The 18,321-nt window shown below is 44.5% G+C and overlaps 1 protein-coding gene across 1 annotated transcript in view; it reads right to left on the minus strand.

Annotated features, from left to right (window-relative positions):
• LOC115138436 (TOG array regulator of axonemal microtubules protein 1-like) overlaps positions 1-18,321 on the minus strand; it is a 43,154-nt gene that overhangs the window by 14,280 nt on the left and 10,553 nt on the right. The window contains exon 2 of the mRNA XM_029675278.2: positions 14,216-14,282. Coding sequence (XP_029531138.2) covers positions 14,216-14,282 — 67 coding nt within the window. The remainder of the gene's footprint in view (positions 1-14,215; positions 14,283-18,321) is intronic.

An 18,321-nucleotide genomic window follows, 5' to 3' on the forward strand; every position in this document is an offset into this window, starting at 1 on the left:
AATATGCAACAAGTTAAAAGATTTTACTGAGTTACAGTTCATATAAGAAATTCAGTCCATTGAAATAAATGAATTAGGCCTTAATCTATGGATTTCACATGACTGGGAATACATATATGCATCTGTTGGTCACAGATACCTTAAAAAAAAAATTAAAAAATAAAAGTAGGATCAGTCAGTATCTGGTATGAGCACCATTTGCCTCATGCAGTGCGACACATCTCCTTCACGTAGAGTTGATCAGGATGTTGATTGTGGCCTGAGGAATGTTGTCCCACTCCTCTTCAATGGCTGTGCAAAGTTGCTGGATATTGGTGGAAACTGGAACACTGTCGTACACATCGATCCAGAGCATCCCAAACATGCTCAATGGGTGACATGTCTGGTTGGTATGCAAGCAATGGAATTGTGTGCAGATCCTTGCAACATGAGGCTGTGCATTATCATGCTGAAACATGAGGGGATGGCGGCGGATGAATTGCAAGACAATGGGCCTCAGGATCTCATCACGGTATCTATGTGCATTCAAACTGGCATTGATAAAATGCAATTGTGTTCATTGTCCGTAGCTTATTCCTGCCCATGTCATAACCCCATAAATTCTTCGGTTGTCCGGGTGCCTGGTCTCAGACGATCCCGCAGGTGGAGAAGACGGATGTGGAGGTCCTGGGCTGTCGTGGATACACCAGGTCTGCGGTTGTGGGGCCGGTTGGATTCTAAAACGACGTTGCGGCCTATGGTTGAGAAATTAACATTTCATTATCTGGCAATAGCTCTGGTGGACGTTCCTGTAGTCAGCAAGCATGCCAATTGCATGCTCTCTCAAAACTTGAGCCATCTAGGCCTCCTGAGTGGCGCAGTGGTCTAAGGCACTGCATTGCCACTAGAGATCCTGGTCCGAGTCCAGGCTCTGTCGCAGCCGGCCGCGACCGGAAGACCCATGGGGCGGCGCACAATTGGCCCAGCGTCGTTAAGGGAGAGTTTGGCCGGCAGGGAAGTTCTTGTCCCAATGAGGACTAGAGACTTCTGTGGCGGGCCGGGTGCAATGCATGCTGACACGGTCGCCAGGTGTATGGTGTTTCCTCCGACACATTGGTGTGGCTGGCTTCTGGGTTAAGCGGTTGTTGTGTCAAGAAGCAGAGCAGCTTGGCTGGGCTGTGTTTCAGAGGACGCACGGTTCTTGACCTTCGCCTCTCCCGAGTCTGTATGGGAGTTGCAGCGATGGGACAAGACTAACTACCAATGGGATACAATGAAATTGGGGAGAAAAAGGGGTAACAAAAAACTAAAATAAAAAAACTTGACATCTGTGGCATTGTGCTGTGTGACAAAACTGCACATTTTAGAGTGGCCTTTTATTGTCCCCAGCAGAAGGTGCACCTGTGTAATGATCATGCCGTTTAATCATCTTCTTCATATGCCACACCTGTCAGGTGGATGGATTATCTTGACAAAGGAGTAATGCTCACTAACAGGGATGTAAACAAATTTGTGCACAAAATTTGGGAGAAATACGCTTTTTGTGAGTATGGAACATTTCGGGGATCTTTTATTTCAGCTCAATGAAGCATGGGACCAACACTTTACATGTTGCATTTATATTTTTGTTCAGTGTAAATCATTTTTGGGTAACAATTTAGTTTGTACCTTACTCTGTTTTCCATCAAAATTGTAAAAAGTAAACAAAAATAGGTTCTTAGCAAAGAGCAAATTCTCAGGCAATAATTTTATAGGACTGGCAGAGTGGGGAGGGGAAAATTGAAAACGAGCTGTTATTGGCAGAGAAGTTTAGAACTCTTTCTTATTGGTCTATTAACTAATTTACTGCATGGTATGTCACCAGGCAGGCCAAAGATGGGAGTAACATTGCATGTCCTGTCTACATCCGTGTTTGGTGTTTTCCCTGTGCGGATTTGCTTTGTTGATCTAGTCTATATCTGTGTCTTATTTACAATTGTTGTTTTGAGCCTACCCTTTGAAGCCCAGCTTTACATCTAGGCTATATTAATATGCAAATGTTTTATGCAGGCCCTGGAGATGGGGGTGTGTGCTAGTGGGTCATTTGTATGTTCTGAATTGTTAATAAAATATCAAATTAAATAAAAAATAATAATAACATGCAAAGATTTACAAACAATATAGCTCTCCGCCCGTCTTCCCTCCATTGCCGGCCTGCAGTAGATCTGCTCCTATGGGTCTGAGTTTCCCTGTTTTCTCCTGACTGATCACCGGTGACTCTCGTGGATTCTTTGCTGCTTCTCCGCTGAGCCCTCGCCTATCCAGGCCTCCGGTGTCCTGGTGTCTCCTCCACTGTTCCTTTGCCAATGACAAACTCTGTTGAGTTGCTGAGTCTCCTCCGTCCAGCTCCCCTGGGCGTCGGTGCTTCTACACTGATTCTACGCTGACAAGTGCCACAGATCCCCGGTGTCTCCCAGAGCTTTCCCCGCTGACTCGCCGTGGCTGTACTCTTCTTCTATGTTTGTCAGATTGTCTCCTCGTTGATACACCGGAGCGCTACGAACCTTTCTCAACCCTGAGCCCCAGGCCTGGATCCCTTCGCAGCGGGGCTACATCTCATACCCACCATCTACAGCTGATCACTAGGAGTCCTCGCAATGTGCATCGGTGCCCATATTTGGAGCAGTGGCATTTTAGTCTCTCTGCAATGAAGTGTCATTTATGGCTTTTCCTCTTGTTTTAATGTAACGTCTGTTAATGCCACATTGCATCCCGTCCAGCTCCTCGGGCCAGTCCCTCTCTCTCCCCGGGGTGAAACATCGATGCGTCTCATCTCCTCATCTAGGGATGTTATTTCATTCATGGCAACTCTAGGGACTGTATGTTTGGGATATTCTCTATGTTACCCCGATGTCTGCTTGTCTGCTAATGAAACAGTTTGGCCAAACGCTTTCCATTAAGCCTATCATGAATTTCCTCTCATGCGCACGGCAGCCTGAGAGCGCCGATAACAGTCATGACCTTACCATATTACTGTTAATGGTTTCTGGTAATGTACATTCAAACCCTGACCCTGACATTTCCTCTGTTAACAACTCTGTCATGCCTGATGCTAATAGCGTAACTTTTGAAGACTTCTGTAATCGCAAAAGCCTCGGATTTATGCATATGAACATCCGGAGTCTCCTCCCCAAACTTGATGAGCTGAAAACATTAGTGCACACGACCACCCCTAATGTCCTGGCCATCTCCGAATCACAGCTCAGGAAATCTGTTACAAACTCTGATGTTTTCATTCCAGGCTATGATATATTCTGCCAGGACAGGTCCTCCAAGGGAGGAGGGGTTGCCATCTATTGGAAGGATAGTCTGCAGTGCTCTGTCATTCTATATAAAAGTCTGTGCCCAAACAGTTTGAGCTGCTGCTGTTAAACATCAAACTCTCAAAGTACCTCTCTCTCACTGTTGCTGCCTGTTCAAATCAAATTGTATTGGTCGCATACACATATTTAGCAGATGTTATTGCAGGTGTAGCGAAATGCTTGCAAAAAAATCGAAATGGCCATTCCAAATTTCAACGATATAATCGTACCTGAATGCTCACTCAAACCTTTTGCACTACGTGAAGCCAATAAGACAATTGAGATATTGAGTCTGTTATCTCGAACCATCTCTGTGACAAGGTGCCACTGCTGGGATCTCTTCCCTACGGATCTTTAAGCGCATAGCCTATACCTCTGTTGTGACTTTGTGGCTACAGTTCAGAAGCCCAAGTAGGCTACTCTATTATAGAACAGTTTCAACTGTTCTGCCTGAGGCTATGGAGCCCTGATCTGTTCACCGGACGTGCTACATGTCCCAGACCTGATGTTTTCAACTCTCTAGAGACAGCAGGAGCGGTAGAGATACTCTGACTGATCGGCTATGAAAAGCCAACTGACATTTACTCCTGAGGTGCTGACTTGTTGCACCCTTGACAACCACTGTGAGTATTATTATTTGACCCTGCTGGTCATCTATGAACATTAGAACATCTTGGCCATGTTCTGTTATAATCTCCACCCGGCACAGCCAGAAGAGGACTGGCCACCCCTCATAGCCTGGTTCCTCTCTAGGTTTCTTCCTAGGTTCCTGCCTTTTCTAGGGAGTTTTTCCTAGCCACTGTGCTTCTACACCTGCATTGCTTGCTGTTTGGGGTTTTAGGCTGGGTTTCTGTACAGCACTTTGAGATATCAGCTGATGCAAGAAGGGCTTTATAAATACATTTGATTAAATTTGATTTGATATACCAAAAAAGGGAGATGGCCGGTGTTTCCCCACGACAAACAAACGTCTGCCACTGTCTGACTGACAGCTGGGTGTTTCAGTATCTGAGAGAATGAAAACGAGGAGATTAGTAGATTGACTTCCCTGATGAGGCGATCTGGGAGTAAGCCCATTGTAGAGAGGGGTTTTCCCAAGCAACATAGAACGAGAAAATGCTTTGAAAACTCATATTTTTCTGTCTAATGTGGATCATGCAATAGATGTTCATCAAACCCTCTATCGATGTACAGTAGGCCGACATTTTCCAAAACTGACCTCAACTTGAAATTAATTAGAATACAGCTCTGAGATGACAAACTCACATATTGCAATGCCACAGGCCACAGTAGTGATGGGGGGGGGGGAATAAGTTATATATCACTATGTTATTTTTGGATGATATTATATTGATATCCATAATATCGACAGAAACATGGCAAACATTTTTTATAATCAATCCTCAAGGTGTTTTTCAAATATCTATTTGATAATATATCAACCGGGACAATTGGCTTTTCAGTAGGAGCGAGAGAAAAATGACTACCTCTGTCATTTACGCAAGAATCACTCTGAGAGCCCTCAGCTGGCCACTTACGCAATGTAGTCGTTTACGCTCATTCTTCAACATAAAAGCATGAAACTACATCAAAATGCTGTAGACACCTTAGGGAATATGTAGAAAAAGGAATCTGGTTGATATCCCTTTCAATGGCCAATAGGGGTGCATAGGAACACAACAGTTTCAAAATAAGAGGCACTTCCTGATTGGATTTTCCTCAGGGTTTCACCTGCAATATCAGTTCTGTTATACTCACAGACAATATTTTGACAGTTTTAGAAACTTTAGAGTGTTTTCTATCCTAACCTGTCAATTATATGCATATTCTAGCATCTGGTCCTGAGAAATAGGCGATTTACTTTGGGAACGTTATTTTTCCAAAAATAAAAATAGTTTCCCCTAGAGGTTAATATGGCCGAATCCGGAAACTATCATCTGGAAAACAAGACGTTTATTCTTTCAGGGAAATACGGAACCATTCAGTATTTTATCTAAGGGGTGGCATCCATAAATCTAAATATTCCTGTTGCATTGCACAACCTTCAATGTTATGTCATAATTAAGTAAAATTCTGGCAAATTAGGCGGCCCAATCTGTTGCATATACACTGACTCTGCGTGCAATGAACGCAAGAGAAGTGACACAATTTCACCTGGTTAATATTACCTGCTAAAAAATATACTTCTGTGTATTGATTTTAAGAGAGACATTGATGTTTATGGTTAGGTACACATTGGAGCAACGATACGCACCGCATCGATTATATGCAACACAGGACACGCTAGATAAACTAGTAATATCATCAACCATGTGTAGTTAACTAGTGATTATGATTGATTGATTGTTTTTTATAAGATAAGTTTAATGCTAGCTAGCAACTTACCTTGGCTTACTGCATTCGTGTAACAGGCAGTCTCCTCGTGGAGTGCAATGTAATCCGGTGGTTAGAGCGTTGGACGAGTTAACTGAAAGGTTGCAAGATTGAATCCCCCGAGCTGACAAGGTAAAAATCTGTCATTCTATCCCTGAACGAGGCAGTTAACCCACCGTTCCTAGGCCGTCATTGAAAATAAGAATGTGTTCTTAACTGACTTGCCTAGTTAAAGAAAGATTAAATAAAGGTGCAAAAAAAAATATCGGTCACATCGGTGTCCAAAAATACAGATTTCCGATTGTTATGAAAACTTGAAATCGGCCCTAATTAATCGGCCATTCTGATTAATCGGTCGACCTCTACTATGCACATAGGGTAGCAGCCTCTAAGGTGAAGGGTTGAGTAACCGGGTGGTAGCCGGCTAGTGACAGTGACTAAGTTCAGGGCAGGGTAATGGGTGGAGGCCGGCTAGTGACAGCTATTTAGAAGTCTGTTCCCGCCTGTGCTCGGACTGCTCTAAGCAAGGAACAAGAGCACTCAATCAATCAGAAAAGCAAAATCAGGATATTACAAAAAACTATTAGTTGCCTGTGGTTCTGACCCTAACAAGTTCAGGAACACTGAAAACCATGGAAGATGACAATTCAACCTCTCAGCTGCCTTCTGCACTCAACTTTGAGAACAATATCACCTCTGATAAAGTCAGAAGGGTTGAGAGTTTCAACAAGCACTTTGTCAGGGTTGGCCACACATTTTAACCATGCCTGCTGCGAGCCATGCTTCCCCCAGTAGTGTTCTCCCTCAGAGCACCCCCCGTTTCTCCTTCCAGCCAGTACAGAAGAACGAGGTCCTAAAGGAGTCGAGTAATCTGGACCCTAATAAAATTAGCTTGGCTCAATGATCTGGGCCCCTTCTTTCTGAAGCATCATCTCAGCCCCCATCACTTGCCTCTTCAACCTCACCTTGCAAACATCTGAAGTCCCACAGAATTGGAAAGCTGCTGCCGTCATACCACTCTTCAAAGGGGGCAACAAGCTAGACCCCAACTGTTACAGACCAATCTCCATCTTGCATTGCCTTTCTAGAGTTTTTGAAAGTCTGGTCAACAAACAGTTAACCCGCCACCTTGAGTCCCACAGTGTTCTTTCAGAACAGTCTGCAGTCTGGCTTCAGAACTGTCCGTGGGTGTACCTCTGCAACACTGAAGGTTCTAAACAACATATCTGCTTTTGACAACAAGCAGTATTGTGCGTCTGCTTTTATTGATCTGGCTAAAGCCTTTGATTTGGTTAACCACTGTATCCTGCTCAATAGACTCATCGACCTAGGGTTCTCAGAGAACTGTCTAGTTTGGTTTGAAAACTATGTTTCTGTCCGTGTACAATGTGTGAATTCCAAAGGCCTACAGTCCAAACCACTGGCTGTATCTATGGGAGCTCAACAAGGATCGATTCTTGGGCCGACCTTATCCCTGAGTAGATTAACAATGCTGCGCATGCTGCTGGTGACTCCCCCATCCACCTTTATGCCGATGACACTATCTTGTACACAACTGGGTCCTCCTTGAACACCGTGCTGACCACCCTACAACATAGCTTTAACAACATCCAGCATGCCTTCTCTGACCTAACCTACTCCTCAATACCAAAAAAAATAAACGTATGCTCTTCAACCGTAACCGACCTTAACATGCCTGTCCTCCTAACAATTTCACCCTGAATGGGTCAGAGCTAGAGTATGTTGACACCTATAAATATCTTGGTATATGGCTGGACTGCTCACTCTCATTCCATACCCACGTCCCCCACCTGCAGTCTAAAGTTAAATCCAGAATTGGTTTCCTGTACCCCAACAAAACATCCTTCACCCACTCTGCCAAGCACACCCTTGTAAAAATGACTGGACTATTGCGACGTAGTTTTAAAGGCTTGCATCCAAAACCTCCTTCAATAAACTAGACGTAATTTACCAAACTGCCATCTGCTTTGATACCAGTGCCCCCTTCAACACTCATTACTGTGACCTTTATACCCTGGTCAACTGGCCCTTGTTACATACACAACTGTTAGCTTGTTAGCACAGGCCTGCTAACCGTCTGAACCACCGCGTCCCAATCACTCTCTGACCCCATTTACTTTCTATCTCTTTTTGATTTTTAATTTGTTTATACCTTCCGGAAACCTGCCTCACCCAATGTGATACGGAATCGCTATTACTTTTACTTTTATGACACACTCAAGAACCTCCAGACGCTAACCAGCTAACTAGCTACAAGCTAGTTAGTCATTGTTAGTTTAAAAAAAAATTTTTTTTTTTAAAAACCTGGATAACACTCGCCAGCCCAGCCCCCCTGCCCATCCACCGCTGCCCCCTGGACACTGATCTCTTGGCTACATAGCTGACGCACGCTGGACTGTCCATTAATCACGGTACTCCTTTCTGCTTGTTTGTCTTACCTGTCGGCCCCGTTGCCTAGTCAACGCCATTTTACCTGCTGTTTGTTGTGCTAGCGGATTAGCCCCGCCTACTGTTTTTAGCTAGCTTTCCAAATTCAACACCTGTGATTACTGTATGCCTCGCTGTATGTCTCTCTCAGATGTCAATATGCCTTGTATACTGTTGTTCAGGTTAGTTATAATTGTTTTAGTTCACAATGGAGCCCCTAGACCCACTCTGCATACCCCTGTTACCTCCTTTGTCCCACCTCCCACACATGCGGTGACCTCACCCATTACAACCAGCATGTCCAGAGATACAACCTGTCTCATCATCACCCAGTGCCTGGGCTTACCTCCGCTGTACCCGCACCCCACCATACCCCTGTCTGCGCATTATGCCCTGAATATATTCTACCATGCCCAGAAACCTGCTCCTCTTATCCTCTGCCCCCAACGCTCTAGGCGACCAGTTTTGATAGCCTTTAGCCGCACCCTCATACTACTCCTTCTCTGTTCTGCGGGTGATGTGGAGGTAAACCCAGGCCCTGCATGTCCCCAGGTACCCTCATTTGTTGACTTCTGTGATCGAAAAAGCCTTGGTTTTATGCATGTCAACATCAGAAGCCTCCTCCCTAAGTTTGTTTTACTCACTGCTTTAGCACACTCTGCTAACCCTGATGTCCTTGCCGTGTCTGAATCCTGGCTCAGGAAGGCCACCAAAAATTCAGAGATTTCCATACCCAACTATAACATCTTCCGTCAAGATAGAACTACCAAAGGGGGCGGAGTTGCAGTCTACTGCAGAGATAGCCTGCAAAGTAATGTCATACTTTCCAGGTCCATACCCAAACAGTTCGAACTACTAATTTTGAAAATTACCCTCTCCAGAAATAAGTCTCTCACTGTTGCCGCCTGCTACCGGCCACCCTCAGCTCCCAGCTGTGCCCTGGACACCATTTGTGAATTGATCGCCCCCATCTAGCTTCAGAGTTTGTTCTGTTAGGTGACCTAAACTGGGATATGCTTAACACCCCGGCAGTCCTACAATGTAAGCTAGATGCCCTCAATCTCACTCAAATCATCAAGGAACCCACCAGGTACAACCCTAACTCTGTAAACAAGGGCACCCTCATAGACGTCATCCTGACCAACTGGCCCCCAAATACACCTCCGCTGTCTTCAACCAGGATCTCAGCGATCACTGCCTCATTGCCTGTATCCGCCACGGAGCCGCAGTCAAACGACCACCCCTCATCACTGTCAAACGCTCCCTAAAACACTTCTGTGAGCAGGCCTTTCTAATCGACCTGGCCCGGGTATCCTGGAAGGACATTGACCTCATCCCGTCAGTTGAGGATGCCTGGTCATTCTTTAAAAGTAACTTCCTCACCATTTTAGATAAGCATGCTCCGTTCAAAAAATGCAGAACCAAGAACAGATACAGCCCTTGGTTCACTCCAGACTTGACTGCCCTCGACCAGCACAAAAACATCCTGTGGCGGACTGCAATAGCATCGAATAGCCCCGTGATATGCAACTGTTCAGGGAAGTCAGGAACCAATACACGCAGTCAGTCAGGAAAGCTAAGGCCAGCTTCTTCAGGCAGAAGTTTGCATCCTGTAGCTCCAACTCCAAAAAGTTCTGGGACACTGTGAAGTCCATGGAGAACAAGAGCACCTCCTCCCAGCTGCCCACTGCACTGAGGCTAGGTAACACGGTCTCCACCGATAAATCCACGATTATCGAAAGCTTCAATAAGCACTTCTCAACGGCTGGCCATGCCTTCCGCCTGGCTACTCCAACCTCGGCCAACAGCTCCGCCCCCCGCAGCTCCTCGCCCAAGCCTCTCCAGGTTCTCCTTTACCCAAATCCAGATAGCAGATGTTCTGAAAGAGCTGCAAAACCTAGACCCGTACAAATCAGCTGGGCTTGACAATCTGGACCCTCTATTTCTGAAACTATCTGCCGCCATTGTCGCAACCCCTATTACCAGCCTGTTCAACCTCTCTTTCATATCGTCTGAGATCCCCAAGGATTGAAAGCTGCCGCAGTCATCCCCCTCTTCAAAGGGGAGACACCCTGGACCCAAACTGCTATAGACCTATATCCATCCTGCCCTGCCTATCTAAGGTCTTCGAAAGCCAAGTCAACAAACAGGTCACTGACCATCTCGAATCCCACCGTACCTTCTCCGCTGTGCAATCTGGTTTCCGAGCCGGTCACGGGTGCACCTCAGCCACGCTCAAGGTACTAAACGATATCATTACCGCCATCGATAAAAGACAGTACTGTGCAGCCGTCTTCATCGACCTCGCCAAGGCTTTCGACTCTGTCAATCACCATATTCTTATCGGCAGACTCAATAGCCTCGGTTTCTCGGATGACTGCCTTGCCTGGTTCACCAATTACTTTGCAGACAGAGTTCAGTGTGTCAAATCGGAGGGCATGCTGTCCGGTCCTCTGGCAGTCTCCATGGGGTGCCACAGGGTTCAATTCTCGGGCCGACTCTTTTCTCTGTATATATCAATGATGTTGCTCTTGCTGCGGGCGATTCCCTGATCCACCTCTACGCAGACGACACCATTCTATATACTTTCGGCCCGTCATTGGACACTGTGCTATCTAACCTCCAAACGAGCTTCAATGCCATACAGCACTCCTTCCGTGGCCTCCAACTGCTCTTAAACGCGAGTAAAACCAAATGCATGCTTTTCAACCGATCGCTGCCTGCACCCGCATGCCCGACTAGCATCACCACCCTGGATGGTTCCGACCTTGAATATGTGGACATCTATAAGTACCTAGGTGTCTGGCTAGACTGCAAACTCTCCTTCCAGACTCACATCAAACATCTCCAATCGAAAATCAAATCAAGAGTCGGCTTTCTATTCCGCAACAAAGCCTCCTTCACTCACGCCGCCAAGCTTACCCTAGTAAAACTGACTATCCTACCGATCCTCGATTTCGGCGATGTCATCTACAAAATGGCTTCCAACACTCTACTCAGCAAACTGGATGCAGTCTATCATAGTGCCATCCGTTTTGTCACCAAAGCACCTTATACCACCCACCACTGCGACTTGTATGCTCTAGTCGGCTGGCCCTCGCTACATATTCGTCGCCAGACCCACTGGCTCCAGGTCATCTACAAGTCCATGCTAGGTAAAGCTCCGCCTTATCTCAGTTCACTGGTCACGATGGCAACACCCATCCGTAGCACACGCTCCAGCAGGTGTATCTCACTGATCATCCCTAAAGCCAACACCTCATTTGGCCGCCTTTCGTTCCAGTACTCTGCTGCCTGTGACTGGAACGAACTGCAAAAATCGCTGAAGTTGGAGACTTTTATCTCCCTCACCAACTTCAAACATCAGCTATCCGAGCAGCTAACCGATCGCTGCAGCTGTACATAGTCTATTGGTAAATAGCCCACCCATTTTCACCTACCTCATTCCCATACTGTTTTTATACTGTTTTTTTTATTTATTTATTTACTTTTCTGCTCTTTTGCACACCAATATCTCTACCTGTACATGACCATCTGATCATTTATCACCCCAGTGTTAATCTGCAAAATTTTATTATTTGCCTACCTCCTCATGCCTTTTGCACACATTGTATATAGACTGCCCATTTTTTTTCTACTGTGTTATTGACTTGTTAATTGTTTATTCCATGTGTAACTCTGTGTTGTCTGTTCACACTGCTATGCTTTATCTTGGCCAGGTCGCAGTTGCAAATGAGAACTTGTTCTCAACTAGCCTACCTGGTTAAATAAAGGTGAAATAAAAAATAAAAAAACAACGGCAGACCCACTGGTACCACCCCTTTAGCTCACTCCTCAACATCTCCACTACCAATAGCAACTTTCACTCTGGTAGATACACTATATATTCAAAAGTATGTGGACACCCCTTCAAATGAATGGATTCGGCAATTTCAGCCATACCCATTGCTGACAGATGTTTAAAATTGAGCACACAGCCATGCAATCTCTATAGACAAACATTGGCAGTATAATGGCCTTACTGAAGATCTGAGTGACTCAACATGGCACCGTCATAAGATGCCACCTTTCCAACAAGTCAGTTCATCAAATCTCTGCCCTGATAGAGCTGCCCCGGTCAACTGTAAGTGCACTTATTGTGAAGTGGAAATGTCTAGGAACAACATCGGCTCAGCCACAAAGTGGTAGGCCACACAAGCTCACAGAACGGAACCGCCAAGTGTTGAAGAGCATAAAAATGGTCTGTCCTTAGTTGCAAAACTCACTACCGGGTTCCAAACTGCCTCTGGAAGCAACGTCAGCACAATAACTGTTCGTCGGGAGCTTCATGAAATGGGTTTTCATGGCCACATAAGTCTAAGATCACCATGCACAATGCCAAGCATCGGCTGGAGTGGAGTAAAGCTTGCCGCTATTGGTGAATCACTCTTCACCATCTGGCAGTCCAACGGACGAATCTGGGTTTGGCGGATGCCATGAGAATGCTACCTGCCCGAATGCATAGTGCCAAAAGTCAAGTTTGGTGGAGGAGGAATAATGGTCTGGGGCTGTTTTTCATGGTTCGGGTTAGGCCCCTTAGTTCCAGTGAAGGGAAATCTTAACGCTACAGCATACAATGACATTCTAGACGATTCTGTGCTTCCAACTTTGTGGTAATAGTTTGGGGAAGGCTTTCCTGTTTCAGCATGGCAATGTCCCCATGCACAAAGCGAAGTCCATACAGAAATGGTTTATCAAAATGCGCTGAATTAATTGAGGAACATGACAACTCTCTGAATTTATGAACAATTCACAATACTGTCACTGGCGATCAAAGATATTTACTCTATCATTACAAAATATCAGTGTCATTTGCACATGCAGCCAAGCCGACAAGGTGGCGCAGCGACCCTCTTATTTGGGGAGAAGCCTGGCAGTGACCATATCTTGGTTTTAAATTCTTTGAATGGGTACTTCCGGTTTTTCAAGCATTTCCCAGGACCCTGGGATAAATATGAATTATTCCCGCTATTGAAACTTGGAAGATTTTGGGGAAAATATTCATCCCTAGCCTGCACGTATATGGAAGAGAAGGGTTAGCACAGGGCCTAAATCTGCCAGATTATCTGATGGGAACACACATTTTCCCCCTACATCTTCCTACTAGCATTGACTTTGCTGATAGCTACTTTATTAAGGAAAAATGTACTTACTATGCTATCTTAAGATGAATGCACTAACTCTAAGTCGCTCTGAATAAGAGTCTGCTAAATGATTGGAATGTAAATGTGGGAACAGCTAACACATAGCTGCACGTTATCAAACCCCATGTCAGGAATTTTTATTGGCACATTTTGAGGTCCAGGTTAAACAAACATTTTCTAATGTTTGCAAGTTCGGCCCCATTGCTTTCCTAATGAGAACCAAATCGAGGTTTGGTAATAACCAAATGCATTCTCAACAGCTCCTTCTCAAAGCCAGCCTCCACGGCTCGTATCAAGTGTCTACTTATTGAACGCCTACGAATGGCATTGACACTAAACAGCAGGAACATGAAGAGGAGTGACTGACTCCTACATCAACCATGTTTAGAGAATTCACCACCCCCTCACATCAAGGACACCTCCATATATTATCACCATACATTACATAACTCTCAACCTATGCATTCTTGGAGAGAAATCCCTTTTCACACCGGTTTGAGATAGAGAGGACATTTGTTAGGATTTGAAGGGTAAATTATATTCAAGCGTGCTATTGTCCATATTAGGCTTTCTTGGTACTTGTCTTGCATACACACTCTCTTTCCAACAATAACAGCAAAATATAAGCAATTAATCCATGGTATTCTTCAATCATGAATGATTCTTGTTGTGTGTATGGCACTCTTCTGCCAGGGGGCCTAGCAAATCCATCATGTCAGTGCTCTGAGTGACGTGAAATAGCATGGCTCCTTGACTCGGTGTGATAATCCAATTCAAAGCTGGTTTAATCTAGAGCCAGGCTAACTTCGGCACTGACAGCAACTCAACTGCACCTCGTCAGCTTGTGTGGTAGCTCATGATGTATGCAAGAGGCAGGAAATGGGCACTTACCAAAACTGGGGACATATGTCTCCGGGCTCAGCTTCCGGGAGAGGGACAAGCAGTCTTCACTGATGACCTGAGGAGATGGAATCAGGGGATAACTATGGTGACAATTATGTCACTGAGCCACAAAACTGGGTAAAGTTCACATGTCAAACATAAACAACTATTTGAAAACAGAGAGCCTACCATGGATCAACTTTAATTTCATCCATTGGTATCAACAAAGGCATGTTGCAGCGATTTAGCTCAGACAACAAACGGTGTGCTCTGGGACTCTGTCAGTGTATAAACCCAAACTTCAATGGTGTCTGTCCTACTTCAATGACGTGTACTACTCTCATTAAACTTTCACTATAAAAGGTGTAGCCGGGCATCCCGAGTGGCACAGCAGTCTAAGGAACTTCGTCGCAGTGCTTGAGGTGTCACTACAGCCCTGGGTTCGATCTCAGACTATGTCACAGCCGGCCATAACCAGGAAACCCTTGAAGTGGCGAACAACTGGCCCAGCCCCGTCCAAGTTAGGGGAGGGTTTGACCGGCTGGGATTTCCTTGTTCCATCGCGCTCTAGCGACTCATTGTGGCGGGACGGGAGCCTGCAAGCAGATCTCGGTCGCCAGTTGTACAGTGTTTCCTCCAACACATTGGTGCGGCTGGCTTCCGGGTTAAGCGAGCAGTGTGTCAAGAAGCAGTGCGGCTTGGCAGGGTCGTGTTTCGCCTCTCCTGAGTCTGTAGGGGAGTTGCAGCGATGGGACAAGACTGTAACTACCAATTGGATATCACGAAATTGGAGAGAAAAGGGGGTAAAATATGTAAAGTGTAGCCATGGGACATTTTCAAGCGTCGCAGTAAAATTGATGATAGGCAGTAGAATGAATGATAGGCAGTTTTCACCTCAGTTCTCACCAAAGCTTCCCTCAGACATGGTGTTAAGATCCATCTCACATTAAAGGCAACTCCCATTGTCGTTAGATTTAACCACTGGGATCTTAATCAACACTAGAGCAGTAAGGCTGCGTTTAGACAGGCAGCCCAATTCATATCTTCTTTTCACTAATTGGTCTTTTGATCAATCCAAAAAATCTGATGCGAAAAGATCAGGACCCAGAGTCCCAAAAGCATCTTAAGGCTAAGTTCATCATTAGAACCTTCGTAGGAGCATTGTTAAATCTCAGAGTTGCTTCCCAAAACCATCGTTAGTAAAGTTGCACTTTTAGACAATTGTTGTTTACCAACTGCCTCGGAACAGCTAAGTGGGTCAATAGATGTTTTTTTGTCTACTTTATACACAGAAGATCTCCACCTAATATAGAATCAAGGTGTTCATTTGTCTGTCTGTGACTGCAGATCACTTCAGAACAAAGTTGCCAATGTCTTTGCAATTGTTACAAACAGCATATCCACAGATGACGCAATCTCTATAGCACTCCACACTGCTCTCTCCCACCTGGATAGGAGGAATACCTATGTAAGAATGTTGTTCATTGACTACAGCTCAGTGTTTTAATACCATTGTGCCCTCCAAGCTCATCACCAAGCTAGGGACCCTAGGACTGAACACCTCCCTCTGCAACTGGATCTCGAAAAGATTTGGCATGGGCCCTCAGATCCTCAAAAAGTGATACAACTGCACCATTGAGAGCATCTTGACTGGCTGCATCACCGCTTGGTATAGCAACTGCTTGGCATCCGACCGCAAGGCACTAGACGGTAGTGCATACGGCCCAGGAGACAGACCAAGCTCTATGCCATCCAGGACCTCTATACCAGGCGGTGTGAGAGGAAGACCCTAAAAATGGTCAAATACTCCAGCCTCCCAAGTCAAACACTGTTCTCTCTGCTACCACACAACAGGAAGTACCGATGCACCACATCAGGAATCAACAGGACCCTGAACAGCTTTTACCCCCAAGCCCTAAGACTGCTAAATAGTTAGTTAAACGGTTAACCAACAGCTACCCGGACTAACTATTTTGACTCATTACATACGCTGCTGTTACTGTTTATCTATCTTGCTTCCTAGTCACTTTATCCCTATCTATATGTACATATCTACCTCAATTACCTCGCACCCCTGCAAATCGACTCTGTATTGGTACTCCGTGTATATATCCATGTTATCGTTCCTCATTCTGTATTTATTCCCCGTGTTAATATTTTTCTTTATTTCTCTTTTTTATTCTCTGCATTGTTGTGAAGAGCCCATAAGTAAGCATTTCACTGTTAGTCTACATCTGTTGTTTACGAAGCATGTGACAAATAACATTTTATTCGATTTTTATTTGATGAAGTACCAAATGTGTAATTTTGTGCAGTATTGTTGGGTAAGAATAGACTAAACCACCTCAATATTTGCAGCCATAGGTTATAATACAGCTCTAGGGGCTGATCCGTCGTCAGTATTGTAAAATAATTCTGATATTAAGGTAATATTTGAATGGGTGAAACTGAGCAGCGCTGCCTTTCTTTCGGTATTGACACATGCTACAAATGACGCGAACGTTCTCTCTACGTGGTGCTTTGGGAAACGCATGTGACACTGTTTGTCGGCTGTTATAGGAACGATGTATCGTCAAAACACTGTAAAGCTTATCGGTATCGGGAAACGGTGATTGAGCAGAAGACCAATTGGTGGGAAAAAGATCCGAATTGGGCTGCCTGTGTGAACGCAGCCTAAGTGGTTGACGTTCCACAATCGCAATATAAGTTACATATCACAATATTCTTTTTGGATGATATTATATTGATATTTGACTCCAAGTATTGATTTGTAGAATAATAATAAATACATAAAAATCATCTGTACCTGCACCAAAACGGCTGTATTTTTCATTCTATAGCTTGTTCTCCTTCTTTTCAAATAGTGAAACAAAATGTTTTCAGCATTTATTTTTAATTTTTTTAAATGTAGATGAAAGACAAAACAGTACAGATAAAAAAAAAGGTCAAAACTGAGCAGGTGAGGTTGGAAACCCAAAAGGGCTACAGATAGAAGTACAAAAAAAGGTCAAAACTGAGCAGGTGAGGTTGGAAACCCAAAAGGGCTACAGATATAAGTACAAAAAAAGGTCAAAACTGAGCAGGTGAGGTTGGAAACCCAAAAGGGCTACAGATATAAGTACAAAAAAAGGTCAAAACTGAGCAGGTGAGGTTGGAAACCCAAAAGGGCTACAGATATAAGTACAAAAAAAGGTCAAAACTGAGCAGGTGAGGTTGGAAACCCAAAAGGGCTACAGATATAAGTACAAAAAAAGGTCAAAACTGAGCAGGTGAGGTTGGAAACCCAAAAGGGCTACAGATATAAGTACAAAAAAGGTTACATCAGTTAAACAGAGCATACTAATTATAAATGTACATGATATACTCAGTATACAGTTGAAGTCGGAAGTTTACATACACCTTAGCTTTCTACATTTAAACTCAGTTTTTCATCATTCCTGACATTTAATCCTGATAAACATTCCCTGTCTTAGGTCAGTTAGGATCACCACTTTATTTTAAGAATGTTAAAAGTCAGAATAATATTAGAGAGAATGATTTATTTCAGCTTTTATTTATTTTATCACATTCCCAGTGGGTCAGAAGTTTACATACACTCAATGTATTTGGTAGCATTGCCTTTAAATTGTTTAACTTGGGTCAAACGTTTTGGGTAGCCTTCCACAAGCTTCCCACAATAAGTTGGGTGAATTTTGGCCCATTCCTCCTGACAGAGCTGGTGTAACTGAGTCAGGTTTGTAGGCCTCCTTGCTCGCACACGCTTTTTCAGTTCTTCCCACAAATGTTCTATGGGATTGAGGTCAGGGCTTTGTAATGGCCACTCCAATACCTTGACTTTATTGTCCTTAAGCCATATTGCCACAACTTTCGAAGTATGCTTGGGGTCATTGTCCATTTGGAAGACCCATTTGTGACCAAGCTTTAACTTCCTGACTGATGTCTTGAGATGTTGCTTCAATATAGGCGCATAATTTCCCTCATCATGATGCCATCTATTTTGTGAAGTGCACCAGTCCCCTCATGCAGCAAAGCACCCCCACAACATGATGCTGCCACCCCCGTGCTTCACGGTTGGGATGGTGTTCTTCAGCTTGCAAGCCTCCCCTTTTTCCTCC

Source organism: Oncorhynchus nerka, linkage group LG12 (assembly GCF_034236695.1).
Source record: "Oncorhynchus nerka isolate Pitt River linkage group LG12, Oner_Uvic_2.0, whole genome shotgun sequence".
In the NCBI taxonomy this organism is placed as follows: Eukaryota; Metazoa; Chordata; class Actinopteri; order Salmoniformes; family Salmonidae; genus Oncorhynchus; species Oncorhynchus nerka.